At 37.4% G+C, this 22065-nt stretch overlaps 1 protein-coding gene across 1 annotated transcript in view; it reads left to right on the plus strand.

The window, feature by feature from the left end:
- Positions 1-22065, plus strand: part of NELL1 (neural EGFL like 1) — a 284886-nt gene that overhangs the window by 62406 nt on the left and 200415 nt on the right. The window contains exons 6-11 of the mRNA XM_082762270.1: positions 2568-2640; positions 2903-2985; positions 8219-8353; positions 9207-9309; positions 11593-11666; positions 18377-18476. Of these exons, the coding sequence (XP_082618396.1) occupies positions 2568-2640; positions 2903-2985; positions 8219-8353; positions 9207-9309; positions 11593-11666; positions 18377-18476 (568 nt within the window). The remainder of the gene's footprint in view (positions 1-2567; positions 2641-2902; positions 2986-8218; positions 8354-9206; positions 9310-11592; positions 11667-18376; positions 18477-22065) is intronic.

Below are 22065 nucleotides of genomic sequence, written 5' to 3' on the forward strand. Positions count from 1 at the left end.
CAGAAAGAGGGAGAAGTCCTCTAATTAATAGAGACTCGAGAAGCTCAGTAAAAAGGGCTTTTGTATTTGTACATCCTCATGGGATGGGCTTGGTGCTTACGGCTGCAGGCCTGAATTTAGTGTTAGAACTGGTGCACAGATGAAGGATCTTCAAGCTAGTGCATCCTGAGGCTTTGGTTGTAATTCGCCAAATGCTTAAATGGATAAGTGGTGATGTCTGCTTGGGAAAAGAAAAGCAAACAAACAAAAATAAAACAACAAGATTTTGACCACTGACATCTCCCTGTCAAGGCCAAGTTGTCATGTCTTTCATACAATGCAGACTAAAAAACTCTGCCTTGTGCCAAACTGCTTGCCCCCGGGGAAATGTGCGTGCTTATTCCCCTTCTGGCTATGATTGTAGAAAGCTCTCAGAAACCTGGATTAAATGGTGAAGGAGGAATAGTCCAAGTTGGTTCATACGTGTTGCAATAATTGTGGCCGTAATAAGCATTTGTCTATAATGAAGTCTTTCTATTAATAAAATACTTCAAGGAAATCTGGGCTCTTTGAAGTTCACCTCTGTATTTGATCATATTAATTCTGTTTGTTTCAGAGGGTTTATAGAAGACACCTATACCGGTGAATTGAAGTTCAAACAGTTTCCCACATTAACATGTTTCATGTAGCCAGAAAAAGGGGGAAGAAAAAAAAGTTGTTTCCTCTTCAGGTTTTAGTGTTGGGACTGCTAAAGCTCACAGAAGACAACTTAAAAGTTTTAGCAAAAAATGTTTCCTCCCCCCTCCCCTTTTATTTGTATTTAAATGCAAGTCTATCCAAATAACAGTAGAGCAGTGGGGCTCTGATGCAATAAACATAATTGAAGTTCCATGTGCACTTCAGGAGAAAAAAAAAAAGAAAAAGAGGAAAACATCCCTTCTCTCTGGGTGATGTCTCGTTAGCTGTGTGATATGGTACAGTGAAACACTGTAAACTTGTTTATTCTTGTTTAAGCTTTTCACTAGAGAGACTTAAGCATTGAAATATGCTTTTGTTCCTTGGCTTCTAATTTCTCACTGATGACTACTAGCAGAAAACGTATAAAATAGCTTTCAGAATGTTTCTTTTCCAGTGACAGTATTACTTCTCATTATTATGGTGGTTTCATTGCTCTCATAGATGAAAATGTTAATAAATGTATACACTTATGTAAAAAAGACAGTGTGATCTGATTATGTCTTAATATTTTCAGTTAATATTTCATCATAAAACAGTAGGCAGGAAACAGTGCTGCTGATTACCTTCTGTTGTTTTAGAAAGTGAATATGTAAATGTGAAACGTTACTGCATTTGCAAGGCTTCAAGCACTATCTAAAGCCTATATTTTATTTATGGATTGAGATGAACATTTTGAGCAAGTGACTGTCCTCAGTCTGCAAAATTTACTTTATTGCAATTTAACTGAAAACTAAAACATAGGCTTACAAATCACTAATTTAATTAGGTAATAACTGCTGCCATCTTTAATTTGAAAGGAAATTGATCAAATTCTTCTGTGTTTGGGAGGAGATGGAACTGTGTCACTCTGTCTGGTCAGGGAAATGCAAATAGCAACACTTGAAGACGAAGACCCTTGGTTTTCCCTGCCCCTCCTAATTAATGACTATGACATCATTAAAGTTAGTGGATGTTACAGGGTAAGCATGTTACGCAGTAAAAGATGGAGCAAGAGCTTTGCACTGAGTGTATGTGAGCCCCAACATTTTCTGGGCTTTCCACTGACTGACAAATCTAGGGTTCCTTGGGAGCGAGGTGTGCAGGGATGGCCGGCAGCCCTTTCTGTCTGCTGCTTACGTCAGGGACATCCTTGCAACTTGGGGATAATGAAAGACACAGCTGGTACTGGACCTTTTGGTCCTTCTTCTCTCATGTCCTGCTTGGTTTGGTCTCTGGGCCTCACATGACCTGCACAACCTGCTTCTGACCTCAGAGCCTGATTTCTGCCAGCTCTGCACAGGGGATCTTTCCATCTGCCTGAGTTAGAGAGAGGATTTAATCCAACTGATGGTGCAATTACATGAACTGCCTGTTCAGATAAAAGCTAGCAGGCTACACCAAACCAAACAGTCAAAGTACAGACCTTTCCTTACCTCTTGCAGTAGATAGTTTTCTTCTTATAATGCTAGATTTCACAGTCCTGTCCAGCTAAATCAGTGAAGAGTGTTGCTGTGGTTTTGTGCGTGTCTCTCTCATGGGCTTGAATAATGGATATTAATTCACAGCTTTTTTCACTGGTTACATCCCGTTTTGAAACATTTAAGCAGCTTATGTTGGTTGCAAAACACAGAACCAAAAAAAAAAAAAAAGAGCGAGCATGTTATGAAAATTAACATCCAAATGCGCACAAAGATAGGGAGGTGTTGTTATATTTTGTCTATCTTCAGTTATTCCCCTCATGAGAAAACTGAGCTGGTACCCACTGAAGTGGGTACTTCGTACCTGCTCAATAAATGACTTGTGCAATAGCTTGTACAGATCAAAGTGAATGTTTGTGTTATGTATTACCAGTTATCTCTTCTTTTACAAAGGGTGTGATTCAAGATGTGAAAGTTGTCTTTATACCTAATGGATATATAATGCAGTGTCCTAACCTGAATCGCAGTAAGTAGCAGTTATTATTATTATATCAATTTAAGATTTTTTAATGTGAATTATTTCTTAATTTTAAAAATAATATTTTCAGGCTTGCCATTTTTGCATGTGCTGACTTCCAGAAGGCAAAAATTCTGTGTAAACAGATTGAATTTAATATTCAGATAACCAGCATTTGACATTTCAGCTGTATGACAGACTTGATTTATTTACGGGTTATTCTGTCTTTCTCTCTCTTCCTTTCCTTTTCTCTTCAACTTCCTCTTTTGAGCATGCCCAACCTGCAGTGATTTCTTAAGTCTGGTGCAAGGAATCATGGATTTGCAAGAACTCCTGGCAAAAATGACTGCTAAAGTAGGTACCTAAGCTACTTTGTCAATTCTGTTTTCTTTTGGGTTAAGACTTACATAAAAATATTTATTCCTCTTGCAATTACTTTCAAGGTAGAGCCTTTTTTTTCCTTTTTTTTTTTTTTCCTCTGCCAGTAGCCTTATATGCAGTGGGTTTAAGGAGATAGTGTCACGGATGTCGTGTCTCATACAACTTCTATTGGCTGCCTCCCTATTTGGTAGATAATGACAAAATGCCCAAGGTCTGATTTCTGTAAGAAGCCTTAGTGTGATTTCCCTTCCATGCTGAGGGATAAATGCAGAAACAAAGGAGTGAAATCCCTCAACAATTTCCTCACTGCGTGACGCTGTCAGAGGGTGTGATTTTGCCTGTGGGAAGTCCTGTGAAATCTTCAGAACTGCGTAGTATCTCCTTGGGAACTGAATGAGGCCCCAAAATGGAAATGCCTGTGAAGCTGCAGGCTGTGTTGAACTCGACATCACCTTTGATCAATGGCTTTTACAGTGTAGAAGTTAACCAATCTCTATGTTACGTGGTTTGGTGTTTTTGTTTTCCTTGTTTTCCCCTTCTGGTTTGGGTTTTGAACATGATGAATGGGAAGATAGAGAGATTTTTGCTTGGGGTTTTGGGGATTTTCCTTAGGCTGTGCTCCTACACTATGCAGTCAACCTCTGCCTTAGGCAAGGCGCTTCAGCTAAGTCCTGCAGTCAAGTTCCAGGGTAGGAGTCTGTGTTTTAGAAGTGACTGAGCCTGAGTTGTATGAAAGGGTCTGTGAACACTTCTTTAGGTTAATGTTGGTGAACCGTCTGTTCTGTGGTAAAAGGCAATTAATTGTCTCATCTGAAACAGCATTTATGTGCTAATTACTTGTAGATTTAACTGCAACAAAAACCAACCTCTGGTACCTTTAAGCTCAATGTTGTTACAGAAAAGGTGTTTCAAAAATGGGATTTACGTAGTAGTTCTACTAGCCAAAAAGCAATATATGTGGGATACTTGTTATTGTGCTGCCTCTAAGTGCTCTTTTTCCTCCTAACAGGGAAGGGGAAACTTTTTTTAAGAGAGTGTCCGCATTATACTGACAATCCACTGACCCAACTGATGTGCTTTGGCCAGGCTGACTCTGAATAAGAAATATGAAGCTTTTAGTTCAGTTTGTTGCTTATACTGTGAAACAGAGGCAATTATTTTGTGCCCTGCTGGTGGCATGAGCAAGTTCCAATTATGCACTGTACTGAGTAACTTGCTTTCTCTGCTGTTAATTATATTTTTGCTTGCTAGTGCTTTACAAGGGGAAGCAAATAACACGGCATTTGTACTGCAGAGACTCTCTACTTCCAGAAAGTGGTGCTGGGATAATTCTTCATTGCATGTTCCCTTTCTGTTATGGTAGTGCCCTGACTGTTTTGTTGCAGTGGGTACAGAAATACTGATCAGGAAAAATGCATGCAGAAGGAAAGGAAGTTAATTCGGTAGACAAATGCGAAATAAATAGAGGGGCTTGAGAGAAGCATTAAGGATTGGATCTGTCTTTTTAGTCCTGGGGTCAATAGCCACAAGTGATTCTAATGTAGATGCAAGTATATTATATGGGGTGATTGATGTATGACATGCAAAGAGCAGCATTTAGAAGAGCTGTAGAGTGGCCTGTAGAGTTCCCATTTGACAGGGCATGTGGTCAGGGACCGGCTTGCAGTGAGGCAAGCAACCCGCGTGAGCAGTGATGCTTGGTTCCTGGCCCTGCACCGAGAGATGCAGAGAATGAACATGCTTTGGAAAAGCAGGCAATATTTCAAGTCCAGCTGTAGCTTTTAGCCTCAGCTCTGTCTAGGGTTTCGGTTTCTCCCTCAATCTGTGCTTGGTTACAGATGTATTACAGCACTGAATAATCCAGGGAATGTTGTTTGCGACGAATGTTTACGTGCAGCTTATATAATGTAAAACAATGAAGACTCAGTCCAGGGCTTTCCTGGGAAGAAAGCATTAGACCTAGTGGCTTTAGGGCCAACCAATTTTGGTAGCAGTACAAGTTATGCTGTACACAGGAGAAGGAAGTACTCTCTCTCGAGCTATAGCTCAGGGCCCCAGTATCTTGTTGGCTCAGCATGGGACATGGGGACTATGAAAGGGGCCTAGCAGAGTACTGTCTACAGCAAGATGTCATGGAGTGCTGTGTACAGGGGTATCTGATGATGACCTGTAACCAGCTAACCATTGTTGTATCCTCTTCCCACCAACATTTTGTAAAGACATAGCTTTTTAAGCCTGTGCGATTTTTTGATGTCATTTGAATGAAGCCTGAGTCTTTCCAGTAAATAAGTATAATTGATTTAATCTTCTGCCCTTACATAGAGAAACACCGTAGCTCAGTGTGTTAGGAATCCAGCTGCAATGTTAATTTGCTGCAGGTGGGAATGGATTGTGTTATATTTTAGCATTTTTAACCTCCATGCTGGAATATTGTTGGTTCCTCTTTAAATATGGTGGGTAAAATAGTTCATACAACTTTTAACACTCTACGGAATTCAACGTGGGCATCTCTTGCATTTATTTCAGTGGAATACAATGTATTTTTGTTAAATTATGGCCCACACTACGGTGTGCTTTTATGCAGATGGGATGGTTGTTGGGGCTGGAGAGAGGATCTGAAGACATCCAGCACAAAAACTTTCCAGCAACTTCTTCCTTCACTTAGGTCAGAAAGGCTGAAGTAGAGTTTGATTTAAAACTGAGAAAATCAAGCTCTTGAGTTCATTGATGGAATAGTTTACCTGGATTGTTTATAACATGGATTGATATAACCACAGATACTTCCATGAACAGTTTTCCTTGTAAAGCTTGATAGTTCTTTGTTTGTTTTGGATACGCTTGTTATTGATTTTGCCGGAAACAATACGTTTTAAACAGAAATCTGTCATCTTTTGGTTATTTTTATGGGCAGAGGAGAAGCAAGGCAAATAAGCTATGTGAATAACAAATAATATTCCTGAATGTTAAGAACTTAGATATTGTTTAGTATACGGAAAATATTTGGTATGGTAGAGGCTGCTTCTCCCTCATTAGTGTATTTCTGTTCATATGCTAAAGAATAGTAGAAGATTCAGGATTTTCTAGCAACATTTTAAAAGTTTAACAAATCTAGTTGTGTGCATTTGGCAACACTGGAGAAAATATATCAGCTAATTTTAAAGAATTAATTGTTTTATTGATTTCAATAGAAAATTGTCAATTAACAGGATGTTTTTAGTTGCTCTAGTATAGCAGATTATATTTAATTGATCTAGTGTGTTTAAAGATGCTTCTCGGAATAGTATGTAAATGATATTGAAATAGATAAAACTTATTCAGCAAGATAATTGAAATGATATGAAAAGCTAATAAATGGAAAATATTCTCTCATATTTTATAATTTTCCTGGATTAATTTATAAAGGATGATAGTACTTACTATTGTCAAAAATGGGTATTCCAAGAAACCGCTATTTAAAAAATGTGTATAGACCGCTTGTATGGGAATGTTCTTTTTTAATTCATTTGTTTTAAAAAAAAAAAAAAAAAACACAACATACATGAATGAAGGAGAAGCATACAACAAAGCAAACACCCTTTTAACAAATCTGAATGTTTTATATGCTGTAAATATAATGACTAAACATAATGACCTGAAGAGAGGTTTTGCTGAATACAAGCAGTTCAGTAAGACAATGGTTTTGCCTCTAAAATGTGAAAAGCAGTTTTGAAATCACTAGATCATGATGAGTTTGGGGTAGATGAATATTATCTGAGAATAACAACTTAAATAAAGAACTGTTATTCAGAGCTTTCCCTCGTGAGGACTGCAGAGGAAAAAAAAAAAAAATAAAATAAAAGAAACCCACAGCAACTTGCTGAGTATTTCTCTGCTTTTTCTTCCCCTAAATATTTTGCTCTTTTACTGGCAGGTATGAAAAAAGACATTAGAAGTGGGTGGAATTTTGGGGGCTGGAAATGTGTGAATATCCACTATATGTCATTATGTAAAAAATAGAGCACCGTGCATTCATTTTTTTTTTTTTTTTCAAATCTTCTACTATTAAAATGTAGCAACCTATGATGTAGAATAATGGCATTGTATTTATAGCAGAATTAAGTGTGCATTAATTTGTTCATGTGCCAGATTTTGGTAGCCTCTCTGCAGTAGCTTTAGTGTGATGGTTCATATACATAAGACAAATATCAATGTTAAAAATAACCTTGCGAAACTCCCATAAAGCTGCACTAGGGCAGTTTTTAGAGCAATGGCAGTTCTGGAGCCTGAAGAATGCACATATTTACTTCTAAAGATTAAGACTTTTTTCTTCTTTTTGTACATGAGAAAATCACTTGGAATTCTGTTAGGGTTGAGATGATGGCAGGTATACAGGCATACCAGGTATGCATAGTGGGAAGGGTGTTCTTACTTGGAGGAATTCCAGTTCAGGATCATCCCTAGGTAGGTCTGTGATGGTGGGGTGGTTCAAAAAGCCTTTTCTACTTCTACATGAATGAGCATTTTCCCTGCTTATTATTGTGTAGTATCTCATCAGAAAATATAGCAATTGCTATCATGCAGATGGAAAAGGTGCATCAGTTTTAACTTCTTTATATGCATTTTAGCAGCTGGAGTTGAGGAGGTAATGGGAACAGCGAAGGACATGAAGAGAAAGTCATCAGACTAGCGCTTACTCCAGGAACATGACTTTTCTCCATGATTCAGTCTTGGGAATACTCATACTGGACTATATTAAAATGCTGTAAATATTACTTATGATTGTAAGGTTAAGACCTTTGTGAAAGCTAGAAAGTATTAGTCTGGCTGTTGCTTGACAAAGAAGAGGTGGAAATAATTAGGAAAAGTCAGTTGGCCAGTCTTTATGCTTTATGACTCATAATCAGGGTGATGGACCATTAAGAATTTTGATTTAGAAACAACTGTAGTTTGTGTGCTTTTAGCTGTAGTGCCTAGACCTTCCTGAGGAGATCTTAGTGGGGTTCATTAAAATACAAGAGACGCTTGCATAAATCATACGCTGTTGTTAGTTTGCACAGGTAGCTCTGTCAAAGTCAGAGGACTTTATACCCGTTGACATCCTAGTTCAGCATTTCAAAGGTAGTTAAACTTGGTTCAGATAAAAATAAGTGTAATGTTTTCTTATATTTGCTTTTAAAAAAAACTTGTTTAAATTGCAGAAATCTCATCAAGTTACTTTCATTTATAGCTAAATTATGCAGAAACAAGACTGAGTCAATTGGAAGACTGTCACTGTGAGAAGACTTGTCAAGTAAATGGATTGATCTATAGAGACAAAGACTCTTGGGTTGAAGATGATCACTGCAGGAATTGCACATGCAAAGTAAGAAATTTTAAACAGTTTAAGGAGAAGGACCTAATTAAAATGTGAAAATGGTCCTTGAATACATAATGTGAACTCTAAAGAACTGGTATGTTTTTCGTATGTATCTAGTGACAGTGTTACCAATAGAAAGGGAAACGGTAAAAATAAATAAATGAAAAATTGACATTTCCTGTGTGGAAGCTTCATAAATAAAATCTGCTTTCCCTTGACAGCGCTGTCTTATTTGTTCTATTTATATCTGTGAGGACTTCACGGTTTTAGAACAAGATTGGGCGTTGTCTGTATTTGGTTTGGAATTGTTTTCACTGCAGTTTTTTTCCCCAAAATGGAGGCATTATCTTAATAATATTCATAGGTGCTTGGTTGCATCTTGAATGGTAACAACTTGCAGATTCTGTTTTCAGTGTTTATCACTATGAAAATGGAGGAACAGAAGAGTATTAGTATGTAAATCTTGTCTCGTTGAAATTATTTGATAAATATCTGAAGAGAGTCTGTATTTGCTCAAGAAAATAGAAAACAGATTGTTAAAAATCTCAAAGATGATTGGCACAGCTTACAGAGTGTAGTGTTTACGTTGTTGTAAAGATGGGCTTATGTTCTCTATTTAATGTTCTTTGTTCAGGGAAAGTGGGATAAAACCAGTAAAAAGTACCAACACATAGGGGTGGTTCACCTTCAAATGCATTTTGGTTCAAGTTTGTAGTTATGATTAAAGTTGTTACGCAAGTATGGGTCTCAAATTCACAACGCTAATTTCATTTACTTAGTTTTTTGTATGCTCTGTTTTGTACAAAATACTCACCAATTACAACAATCGTAGCTGAATCTTGTCTTTAAACATTTCTAGAGCGGAGTTGTAGAATGCCGAAGGATGTCCTGTCCCCCTCTCGATTGTCCTCCTGATGCTCTCCCAGTGCATGTGGAAAGCCAGTGCTGTAAAATATGCAAGGGTGAGTACATCACAGAGACCCCCAGCCCCTCTCTCTCCTCCCCCCCCAGTTAAGCAGATCTGAGTTTGTCCTGAAAACAGGCATATTTTATAAAGACTTTCACAGGTCCTGGTAATTCTGATAACAGGAAACACAGTGGCAAACTTGCAATTTAAGAAGAAAATAAATACTTGCTGAAAAATGAATAAGCATTGTAAATGCTTAAGATTCTCTTGCTGTGCATTGTCAGTATAAAAGTATTCTTTTACTTGTTTTTGGAAATGAAAAACCACAAAAACAAACACACCAGACTTGGCTTCAGCTTATACATCCTGTTGATGTTGAGGAGCAGCAGTCTTTTGGTCTAAGCCTCTTCATAGTGATTAGTAATAAACTGAGGTGTTATCTGTCTTTTTGTCTATTTCGGGTTGGAAGATTGTTGTTTAAAATAAACATGATAGAATTTCAGACCTTGAGTTAACATCATGGCATAGAGTGATTGCTTTAACTCATTTTGAAATAAGATAATGAGAAGATAGAAATCTTGTGATTAGTTTTATTATCAGCCTTCTGGAAACGTAAGCCATAAAGTAACATTGCTGGAAGGAATAGTTAATACTTGATGCCTTAATGATAGTATAAGGGACAGAGACAATTCATATATGGAAATTTTGGCTGAATACTGATGCCAGTCTTGCCTTAAGTAGCGGCATTTTTTTCCCCACTTTCTTCTTGGAGACTAGTAAACTTCATGTATGAGATTTGCTATAGTTATAGGAGAGGGATGTTGAATTATTTGAAGATTTATTTGGAGAAGAATAACACTTGCCTAGACTTCTTTTGGCTTTCTTCAGTCAGGGAATTAATTAGTCCCAAACACAAATGTCTCCGAGCTGTGATTTTGCACTTGGTCTTGTTTACTTGTGCTATCTCATTTCTGTTATATTTTGTCATGAGTATTCTGCTTATGAAAAGACATTTATGGACAGGGAACTTAGGTGGAAAAGCAGCCCTGCCTGAATGATATATATATATATATATATTTTGTCTCAAAATATTTTTATTTGTAACACAGACTCTAGAAATTTCCTTTACGGATTTAAGGTACTGGATGCTTCTCTTGACGCTCGTTTGCTGACAATGAGCGTAGGAACAACAGTCAAAATTGGACGTAAAAGAATTGCAAGGCAGTAAATTGTAGATTCAATGTATATCCCCATGAATAAGCTGTTCCTGGTATTTGTAATGGAAAGATGAACAATCAGACTTGCCTTTTGTCAGTGATTGGCACAAACTTGACTTGTTATTCTGACAAGAACTCAGTATGTCAGTCACTGGGAAGAGATGTATGGAAGTTGATTGAAATTGATTGTAAATGCCAGCTCCTTGACAGAATGATACGGTAGGGCCACAGTCAGTCACTTTTGGGTATATAGTAGTAATTGCAGAGAGTTTCCAAAGAGCTGCACCACAGGTGTTAATTTCTCCATGCTTTTCCTATTTAGCTCTGATAGAATCATCAGTTGTAATTTGCTGTCTCTAGGGATTATTGAATGTCTGGATTATTGGAGTTTCCTGTCTCAGCTGTGGGTTAACGAACAAAGTAGTTCTACTGTGTGATATGTTAAGGGTTTTAAAAATGAGGTGGTTCTGTTTTGATCCCTGCCATCTTGTGTTAGCCTTTAGATGACTATCTGACAAAAGGCTATAATTCTGTTTAAAATCTCATCATTTTTCTGAGTTGCGGATTAACTTGATTTGCTTTTCTGGTGTGTCTGTGATTTTCTTAAAAGTGGTTGTGTCAGGAGAATAGACAGAAAGAAAAAAATACATTTCTCTAATTCATTTTCTTCCAAAAATAGTTTATTGGATTCCTAATTGAAACAAAGCTTCCTGATCAGAAGTTTTTCTCATAAATGAGATGACAACTCAGGCATATAAACTAGGGCAGCTTGGAAAAATCAAGAAAACTGGGATACCAAAAGAAAGAAGTCTGATTTTAAAATGTGTTATGGACAATTAAATGATTTTTTTTTGTAAACTTTTTTTTTTTTTTTTAACAGCTTTAAGTGTGTAAATTTAAATAAAAGGTCCTTAGAAACACACTTATGTCTTAAAGATTATGAAGATTGATCGAGTACTCATTTTAAAGGTTTTTTTTTGAATCAAACTGGCTATGATAATGCTATCTATATTTGATTGTGAGTACTTGTGTTCTTCTGTGTTATGCTTTGCTTTTGTTTACTACTTAAAAACCATGTTTATTCCTTTATTTTTAACCCCTCACCTTCTCTTAAATCACAGCAAAGTGTATCTATGGAGGCAAAGTGCTAGCGGAAGGTCAACGAGTATTAACCAAGAGCTGCAGAGAATGTCGAGTAAGTTTCATTTTGTATACTTTTTTTTTCTGATTTTAAATGCATGTGTGGTGTTCAAAAGTGACAATGGTAAGTTAGTGTATTTTTTTAGTCTTTCTTCGCATAAAGGTGATGTCCATTGTCTTGAAAAGGTGACCCTGAAGTGACTGAAAGCCACAGACATGTAGACAAGGCAAGAATATGCCTCTTGCAGGGTAATAGCAACATGCACAATGACTTGGATATTTTCTCTTTCATCTCTGGCTTTCACGGGGTCTAGAAAGAGGCAGAAGTGTCTTGAGGCTGCTGCTAACTTAAGCTGTGTTCTGTAAAATTTGTAGCAACCTGGCTTTCATTGTTTGAATTATGATAGGCTTTCCCTAGTATTACTTGAACTGGCCTTACTACAAGTTGAGGTAAATTACTAAAATTACTAAGAAATGGACTGGGGTCTCTGTCAAATTTGTAATGCTTCTGCAACTACAGTCAGTATTTAGACAAAAGCATTCATAATAGGGAGTGTTAGTGAATATGTAAGTGCTGCACGTGGTGTGTAAGTGTGGCAGAAACCGGTCTTTGTCGAGACTTGCCTTAGGAGAAGAGAGTAGTAGTAGATGATGATAAAAGGCCCATTGCGTTGCTGAGACATGTGTTTCTTGTAATTTGAGTATGTCTATGCCTGAAATATGATTTATAGCTTCAGAAAGGCACAGCTATTTTAAATACATTTGTGCTCTCATGTAATTTTCAAGTATTTTTGTTTTTTACATCTTGTTGAATTTGTGGAGGGGGAAGGTGATAAAGGGAAGGCTTGCAAATGTTATTGACAGATCAGTATGCTAGAACAATTATGAAAAACATTTGGAAAAGATTACAATGATCTGGTTATTGTTGTGCTTGTGGCTGAGTGTACAGAGTAGCAATTTTATGTTCGCTAATGGAAATGGACAATAACTGGTTGCAGATGTTGTGAAAGCAGCTTGTTGTGAGAAATTACTTAGCTGCTGTTAGTGTTTGGCTGTGTAGGGGTGCTCAACATTGTATATACAAATACGTGGGCAAGGTCGTTGCCTTGAAGACAGACTAAGGTGCCTGTTATATTTATAATATGGCATAGAATGTTTATTTGAGAGGGAAACTGCCTGTATGAAATAAGATGAAGAGAACAGGAGAATTTTCACATTAAAGTGAAAACAGAGTGATCTAAATTATGGTTCTGGAACTCTACGCTATCAGTAAGAGCATTACATTCATCGTTATGAGTATGATAAAACATTTGTGAAGATTAAAAGCGAACACTGACCATAAAATATTTCTCATGTTAGAGATGATAGAAATAATAAAGAAAAGAGCTTTTGCATTTTACTTATTGTTGAAGGAAGTTCATATGGCACTGCTAATTGCAGTAATGTTACAGTTTGTATTATTTATATCTTAATGAAGAGTATCGATAAGTATTTGAAAAAACATATGCTAATGGGATATCATGAAAAATGGACTTAAGCCTCAAAAAAAAGATACTTCTACAGCTGTGTTTCAAGAAGACATCAAACCTCACTGGCAAATCTTGTCATTCTGACTTTGGAAAGTATTTACGTGGGTGCTTATCTTTGCCTCAACAACAGGACCTATATGTAGACAGGAGGATCACTCAGTGTGCCTTAAGCATGACCTCTTAAAGCCTTAAGCGAAACATCTGCTTATTTACTACCTCAATTAGGAATGCTTGCTAGATGAAGTTTGAATGGTATTGAGTTGAACTGTTGCTGTAGCAATTGTTTTCTATTCCATACACACCTGCTGGTGGAGAAGGTGAGGAGATTTTTGCTGCTTTTGCCACTGCTGTTGAATAACTAAAGAAAGGGCTTTGTGCTAGGGGAACGACTCATTTAAAAAAGAAGAAAAAAAAAAGCGTGCTTTAATTTTTCAGACTTGAAAAACAGACATCAAGTTTGAAAAGCTGTTGATCCATGAAAGACATACAGTAGGGGATAGAGGTCAACTGTCAATTTATTAGTGTAGAAAGACAAATGCTGAGGGAAAAAAGTCTCAGGGAGTAGTTCCTGTGTCTATAAAGCAGGATGTATTTGTAGGTGCATTAATGTGAAGTAGATGAAGTTGAAATTTCATGTTTTAATTTGTATTTGAAGATAGAGTTATTTTTTTTTTTTTTTTGCATGGGTACCGATCCAAGCTTAAGAGGCTTTTAACTTAGATTTATCCGATCTAACTACAATAATAATGATGATGGATCCAGATGGATCAAAGTTTTTCTTTATCAGGCTGCGAGCAGTTCTTTTTATTTCTGAAAACTAATCCAGACTAAAAGATATATTTATGGTGCACATCCTCTTAACTGTAAGCGCAGATGCTACTGATAGACAGCCGTTTGCTTGTTCCCAGCTGGAATCCTGCCCTCTCTCTAGATTAATCTATAAAGAGAAAATGACAAAAATAAGTGCACATGTGTTCCTAGGAATCATGGAATGGTTGAGGGTGGAAGTGACCTCTGGAGGTCACCTGGTCCAACTTTCCTGCTCAAACAGGGACACCCAGAGCAGGTTGCCCAGGACCATGTCCAGGTGGCTTTTGAATACTCCAAGCAGGGAGACTCCATGGCTTTTCTGGGCAACCCGTGTCAGGGCTCAGTCATCCCCACAGTAAAGAAGTGCTTCGTGATGGTCGGAGGGAACCTCCCGTGTTTCAGTTTGTGCCCATTGCGTCTTATTCTATCACCAAACACCACTGAAAAGAACATAGCTCTGCCATCATTGAATCCTTTGTTCAGATAGTCATACACACATTAATAAGAACCCCCTGATCCTTGTCTTCTGTAGGCTAAATGGCCCTAGCTCTCAGCTTTTCCTCACAGGAGAGGCATTCCAGTCTCTTATCCTAGTGACACTTTGCTGGTCTCTCTCTGTTGTTTCATTTCTCGTATGTACTGGGGAACTGAACGCAGTACTCCAGGTGTGGACACAACACTGCTGAGCAGAGAATACCTCCCTCCTCCAACTGACAGTACTTGGCCTAACGCAGCACACAATACCCTTAGCCTTCTTTGCAACACAAGCATGCTGCCAGCTCATATTTAACTTGGTGTCCGCCAGGCCTCCTAGGTCCTTTTCTGCTGAGCTGCTCTCCAGCCGTGTGTCCCCTAGCACATGCTGGTGCATGGGGTCATTCCTTCCCAGGTTCAGGACTTGGCACTTCTTGTTTTTGAGGCACCTGTCTGCCTATTTCTCCAGCCTGTTGAGGTCACTCTAGAAAATGCAAGTGTATCAGTGATTGAGAAAACTGCACCTTGCTGCATTCAGTAAGTGGTTATTTCACTTTGTGGATTTCAACAATGTGATAGCATGGCTCATTTAAAGACAATGGAAGGAATTCTATAACTTCTGCTGGATTGGGAACTTCCAGTTGATCAGCTGACTTCTGGGTTAATGCCTGTGAATGACACGATGCCTATTCAAAACTGGCCAATGTTTGACAACAAAAGGTGCAAGAACGAATTCTTATTCATTGATGGCTGGGAGTGGGGAGTTGGAATGCCATACAAATGCTAGAAAGATGGACAGGGCTCTACTGACTTTGAGAAAGCTGAATTTAAAAGTTTTTTGCAAAAATAAAGAGCAATGTGGTGCCTTGAGTGATAGCTGAGGACACTATCTGGAACTTTATACTGAAAGGCTTATCAATAACAGCTAAAACAAGCACGCCCCCCCCCCCCCCCCCCCCCCCCCAAAAACAAAACAAAACAAAACCAAACAACAAAACAAAACAAAAAAACAAAAACAAACAACAAACCAAACAACAACAACAACAAACAACTGATATCTGGCTATTATTTTCCAAAGTTAGTCATCTGAGCCTGTGGTTCCAGTTTCCAGTGCATGTCACTGATTAGGCTTGGACCCATTTTTTATTTTTATTTTTGTAAAAAAAAAAAAATTAAAAAAATTATTTTTGTACTTATCCTTGTAATTACAAGAAACATAATTGTCTTGTAAATGTCTGATTCCAGATCTCATTCTTTTTATACTGCATGCCACAGTTGGAGCTTGACCTATTTATTCCAGAAGAAGATTAGGGCTTTTTAACATCTCTGTCTGTCCAGATTCTATGAATACATATGTGGACAGAGTATAAAAAGTCAACCATTTTTCTAAAGCAGCCTGAAGCAATAATTCTGAAGTGTGAACTACTCTTATTTATCTCCATGGATAAAATCTGAAATCTAATGATGATAATTCTTATAATTGGATCTGTATGGGTTTGTACCAAATTGATTATAATCCAAAGAATATTCATCATGGAAATATTTTTATTATTCTAAAACATTTGTTGGATTTGTTTTAACAAGTTGCAAGTTTTGCAGAAAACAGGAGACTTCAGGGAAATAAAATCTTAGCTGTCAGTTCATCTAATTCTATTTTTTTTTTAAAACCTCCTTATGATTCACTAAACAGGGCATGAACATGGCTTACATTTCTCTTTCTCTCTCTCTCTCTCTTTTTTTTTCTTTTTAGCTTTTTGGTTTATCCAGATCACTGATTTGACTTTCATACTATTTCTTGATTTCTTGCTGTTTATTTGATTGGATTTATCATCAGTGAACACTTTGTACATATGATGACATACTGTACCCCTTCTGTGATTGTCTTGTCTAAGCTTGAATAAGTGATAACTTATAGCTAGAGCTTTTGCAGCTGGTAATTTGATAACATGATAGTAAACGACGGCTCACTGTGTCCGGTTCTTTTATCACCTTTGCTGCTGTTGTTGCACAGGCAACCATGCGGGATTCTTGCCTTTCACTTCTGGAAGTGAGATCAGGAGACCTAATACCTCCATTAACTTCATTGCTCTAGTGTGGGCACTTGCTTGGATGATGCATGCTGAATGATACTGTAGGGAGACTTCAAAAAAAAAAAAAAACACAAACAGAAAAACACAAAACAAAAGGAAAAACTAATGCCTGTGGGTTCATTTTATTTTATTTTTCATGACAGCAACTGATGCAACTTGCCAGTTAAGACAAACAGGCAGCAAGAAAAATGACTTGACCTTGTTTAGACTTAAGAATGCAGTCTCATGGGCAGTCACTAGCCGTGTCTGCAGAACGGTCACTTTTCACTCCCTGCTGCTGCAATTCTCAGTTTTAAGTCTTGCTAGCTACTGGGCACCTTGTACATCATTTGCACCTTGTAGACTCAGTAAGCATTTCTGTGTTCATAACTGTGTAGGACAATTTGATGCTGTGAAAGCTAATTCTGGAGTCTGAAGTGACACAGCTGAATCAGCGTGGCCTTGTTGGTGAGGTTAATTACCAGCAAAGAGTTTTAACTGTACGGTTTCTGACACCTGAGCTAGTCCTTCAGCATGGTGTGGCACAGTGTCTTGTAGACTTAACAGCAAGCTTCGGGCTAGCAAGGGTGTCTCTCCATAGAGATGTTTCTTCATACCAGATAGACGCATAGATATTATCAACATGTTCTCTGCAAGGTCATGTATCTGACCCCTCGGATTATGAGATTTGTGGCTGTTGTAACATATTTTGTCTTTTTTTGTATAAGTTGTCCAATGCTTTCTTAGCCCTAGATGCATTTGGGTTATATTTTTTAAGCTTCTTCTGCAATCACGATAGCTAGAAAGTGTCATTAATTTATTTTAAGAAAGCTGAAACTCTCATCTTTTTGCTCTGCCACATGAGGCACCATGATAAGCATTTGGGAGAAGAGTGGCTAGGTTCATATTCAGACTGTTTACTGGCAATAGAACTGGCTACCACTGTTCTTCGTAGAGGTTCATAGTGCTTGGGAAAATAGAATTACTCAAGTGTGGACAGTCCTGTGGGATAGACAACAGATGTTTCCAACTCAGCAAAGAATTGGTTGTTGGTCTCTGATCCACGAGGTAAATAGGGAAGGCTGGAGGGTGAGAAAAGAGAAGGCTATTTCGGGGCAAGATGTTAAGAGTCAACTAACTGAAGAGCAGAAGCTCTGTTTGGTCTGCAGCTATAATGAAAGTGATTTCATGGTTGGGAAGAAGATGGAGTAAAATCATGGTGCAAAATCTCCTCAGCTCTGTTCTTTGCCAAGTACTTCAGAAAATCCCTACCGACAAATAGACCTCCTTTACAGTCTAAATCTAAATCTACCAGAAATCAAAGTCATGGGAACATCTTTATCTTGTTTTACATTTTATAATGGCTATCTCTGTATGGATACCTCAAGATGGGATTTCTGCCTTGCCATGGCTTTGAAGGACCTGATTTGTGGAAATTAGGTGATCAGTACTTCTAAAGAACAGACCCTTTTAATTGGACACGGAAGGACAATACATGATATCTGAAAATGTCTATCTGCTGTGAGCACTTGAGCTGAATAACTTAGCAGTGCAGTGAGGTATGTAGAATATGAACTAAGAGGAGTTAAACCGGGACTTGCACAAAGCTGAAAGGCTGTCTTTAACAAAAACCTAGAGAGAAGTTCTTTAATTCCTTCAAATACTTACGTGTCACATTTTTTTTTTTCTGACTGTGGACATGGACATCCAATGGAATTACTTTACGTTCTTGTTTATTGTATAAAAATAAATTTGGCTTGCTGCCTACTAGTTTACTCTTGCTGTTATTAGAGGTTGCCAGAGTTGTAGATGGAAAATTGTGATCCTTGCCATTGCATGTGTTTTCATTCAAGTCATTTAAAAAAAATGTTATTTGTTTTCAGAATGGAGTTTTAGTAAAAGTAACCGAGACTTGTCCGCCATTGAACTGCTCGGGAAAAGATCACGTTCTTCCAGAGAACCAGTGTTGCAGTGTTTGCAGAGGTAAGCCAGAGACTATGCATGCTTAGAAGGAATGTATGTTGCTGATTCAACAGGGGGATACACTGGAAGGAAGAATTCTTTTTAATGAGATATTAGGTACTCCTATGTACCTGAGTCTGTAATTAGCCTTCACATAAAGCCGATCTGTAATATTCCTTTGGGTAGAAGACTTACTGGCTACATAGTTTTAATTGCTCTGAATTAGAGAGGGGCAGGGAGAAAAGAAAGCACCGAGGGAGAAAGGGTCCAGTATCTCTTATGAATTCCTGTTGTGAATAAATTGTTTAAAATAAGAGGTATCTTACATTGCTTGAACTTGCAATTGCACTAAATATACAGGGTTCCAAGCTTACGGGGAGTGAACTTCTTTAGAGCTCTCTCAATCTTAAAATAACAATAATGTTAAGATGCCAGTCTGAAACTGATTTAGTTTTGAGTTCTCTCAGGACTCATTTTTTAGTTGTGCTGAACAATTACAGAATAAAAATGAAAAAATAACCCTAATGCCCAGAATTCCATTTGTTCTCCTTCCAGTGGGGTGTTGAGATGCAGGTTCCTCTTGTATATTCCCATGCATCCTTAGTGAATCCTGGTTGCATGCTGGATCAGACTGAACAAGTCACGGCTAATATCTTAGCTGAGGAAATCAAGTGAGGATGATTTCACAAGGCTAGGGAACTTGAATAAGCTTTCTTCTTAACGTGTGTTGTAATGAGTGAGCTGCTAAGTGAAAGGTGTTATGATTGTTCCTTGGATATGCCTGTATGGTACCTCTGTTCTGTACCTTTCTTTTGGCACTGATTCTCAGCTGAGCTTAAGGGGACTCTAGTCTCTCAGAGCAGGTCTTGTGTGCCAGCTGTTAGTGCTGAACCTCAGAAATGTTCAAGCAAGAGGCATGCCAAACAAGCATTAGATATTTCCAGACTTAGACGGTTATCTGGCCCTGCTGGACTGCTTTCTTGCCTGTATGTAAATTCCTCTAGAGTGTCATTGTAGATGCCGAGGAATGCTCAATCTGTCCCTCTGGCCAGTAAAAATTAATTAATAAATATGTGTAGTTAAATATTTACTAAGGCCTTGAACTTGGAACTGAATGCCGGGGCCAGCACATTGGAGACTGCTTGTTGGATGATGGACTAAGAATATAAACATGAATTTTTTCAAGCACTTTCTAGAACCATCTGTAACTATTTAAGCAAGCAGTAAATGTTACTTCTCTGTCCCTTAGAGGGCTCAATGTCTTAACGATACTTCTTAACAGATGGCCTAGTTTGATGTAGCGTAGTACTGAAAAATTAGCTTCATTACTTAAAAGTGTTAGAAAGCTGAAAGCTTCAAAGTTGATGAAGGATAAATTCTATAATTATTCAATCCTATATTATTGTTAATGATAGGTACTCCTTTTTAGATATTCATCCCCAGACTGTTTTTATTATTTATAAAATAGCATGAATATGTATGCAAATGTGATGGGCTCCAGAAGCAGAGGAAGGAATTGTACTTTCACTTCCTATGAATTCTGATAAACTTTCAAGCTGACACACCAAACTTCCATGACAGTCCTGCTTTTGCTTTCTACTAAAACAGTGTGTTCTTCATTTTTATTTCTTCTTTGATTTTAAAAATTATTTTCGAAATTATGCTTAAATTTGTGGTTGGTTTTGTCAGTGCTGTAAGGCGATAAGTTGAAGTTAGCACTCCTAAATTGCCTTTTAGATCTTGCAATGGAATATATGCTTGACATCTTGGCTTTGGTTCCATGCAACCTAAATTGGTAGTGTATAATTTCATCATATGCAGAGCACTGGTGTTTAAAAAAAAAAAAAAAAAAAAGGAGTATTTGTTAAGAATTTCTTGTTTCTCATAGCTATAGTTTCTGGTCTCGTCATGTTCCAACATGTCTTTTATTGGGAAGGGATAGAGTACTTCTCTGTTTTGTAGTAAAGATTTTCTTAAGAGACTATGTTTATCTTCTGTTGTCCAAGAAGAAAAAAAGTGAGGAAGAAACACAGTAGTAAATATAATACCAAGTAATCAAAAATTATTGGAAACCCACATGGATCACTTGCACATCATGTGCAAATTTCACATTATACGTATGATGACAGATGGCATTGGCATTTAACTGTAACAGTCAACAAGATGAAGTAAAACTTTAATAGTAATGTTAAATGAGACCAATGATACTGTGCAAAGTTTATCTGTACATACTATTGACTGGTAGGTTTTGTTTTCATATCAATTTGTGCTTTGTTTAGTATCTAGTTGTTGAAATATGGAAAAACTCAATTGAATTTCATGTTCTGTAGAGTTATAAAACACCTTTGCTGAACATTTGCTAAAATCCCTTTGCTTGGTAATATCGACCGCATCAACAACTAAATGCTTAAAATAAAACAGGTTATGCAAGGGAAAAAAAATAAACACCACACAAAAAACTGTAGTGTTGATGGTGGTGGAAACTGTGAGTCAGCAAAGGACTGAATTGAATACTGTAATGTACACAGCTGGTGAGCTTCCTAGATAGTCATTATTGGTCATAAAAGGTTAGAAAAGTAAAAACAGCAAATGGCACCGTTTCTTCCTCAGGTTTGCTACATGATTTTAAACTATGGCAGAAGTACTATAATGAAAATAGTATAATAAAAGTCAATGTACAGATTTCAGTAAAATGTTTGTATAAGTAGTACAGCAAAGTGGACATAGTATGGAAGTACTTTGCTGTACAATGACAGTTTATTTTTGTGATTTGATGGGCCTGAACGCAAAATGGGCAACAGATCTATACGTAGATCTGTACGTAGTGCCAAACAGATCCTGATTGTAATGTGGACTACATGTTGTTTTGCCCTTAATCTGCATGCCTTAATATGAATATCTGTTTACACGATGTGGCTACTTTATGCTTTTTAGCAGGACGTATGGTATTAAGCTCTCTTTTAGGCTTACAAAAAGTTTAGTTAATTGTAAAATTTTACAAAGAATCGTTGTGTGCTAAAATATATTTTTTTTACTTCCTTTTTGCGAATCACTCTTTTTTTTCTTACAGCATGACTACTACATTTTTTATGTCCCAGAGACAAATCTAATACAAAAAATAGTGTCATAAAAGTGTTTTATTGTTCCCTTCAGCTGTTTTTCTCCTTGCCAAAGACAGTGTATAATTTTTGAACGAGTGGATTTTTCCTCTTTTGAATGAGTGATACAAATAAATTTCATGAGAGAATTTTTATGTTGTTATGCTCATAATTTTGGTATGTTAGAACAGCCTCAACAGCCCCTAGCTCCTTCAGTCATGCTCTCTAAACGAGAGGGTGTGAGGAAATAATGAAGTAGTGAGAGCTGTTTGCTTTCTGGAGAAAGTAATTTTTATTTGCTATCGTGTAATACGGTTTGGCTGATGGATTTAGATTGACTGATGATGCTGGTTAGGAGAAAGAGGAGAATGCTACTGATGAGCCGAAGCATGCATTTCTGCAGAAACAGCACTACAGTCTAAAAATGAGGCTTCTGCTATCCTCACTTGTACTGCTTGTTGTAAGGGGATTTCAGTTCTTTCAGTTGGAACAAGAGAAGGCTCTTCAATTAG

The sequence above is a fragment of the Aythya marila genome (assembly GCF_965140915.1).
Source record: "Aythya marila genome assembly, chromosome: 5".
Classification (NCBI taxonomy): Eukaryota; Metazoa; Chordata; class Aves; order Anseriformes; family Anatidae; genus Aythya; species Aythya marila.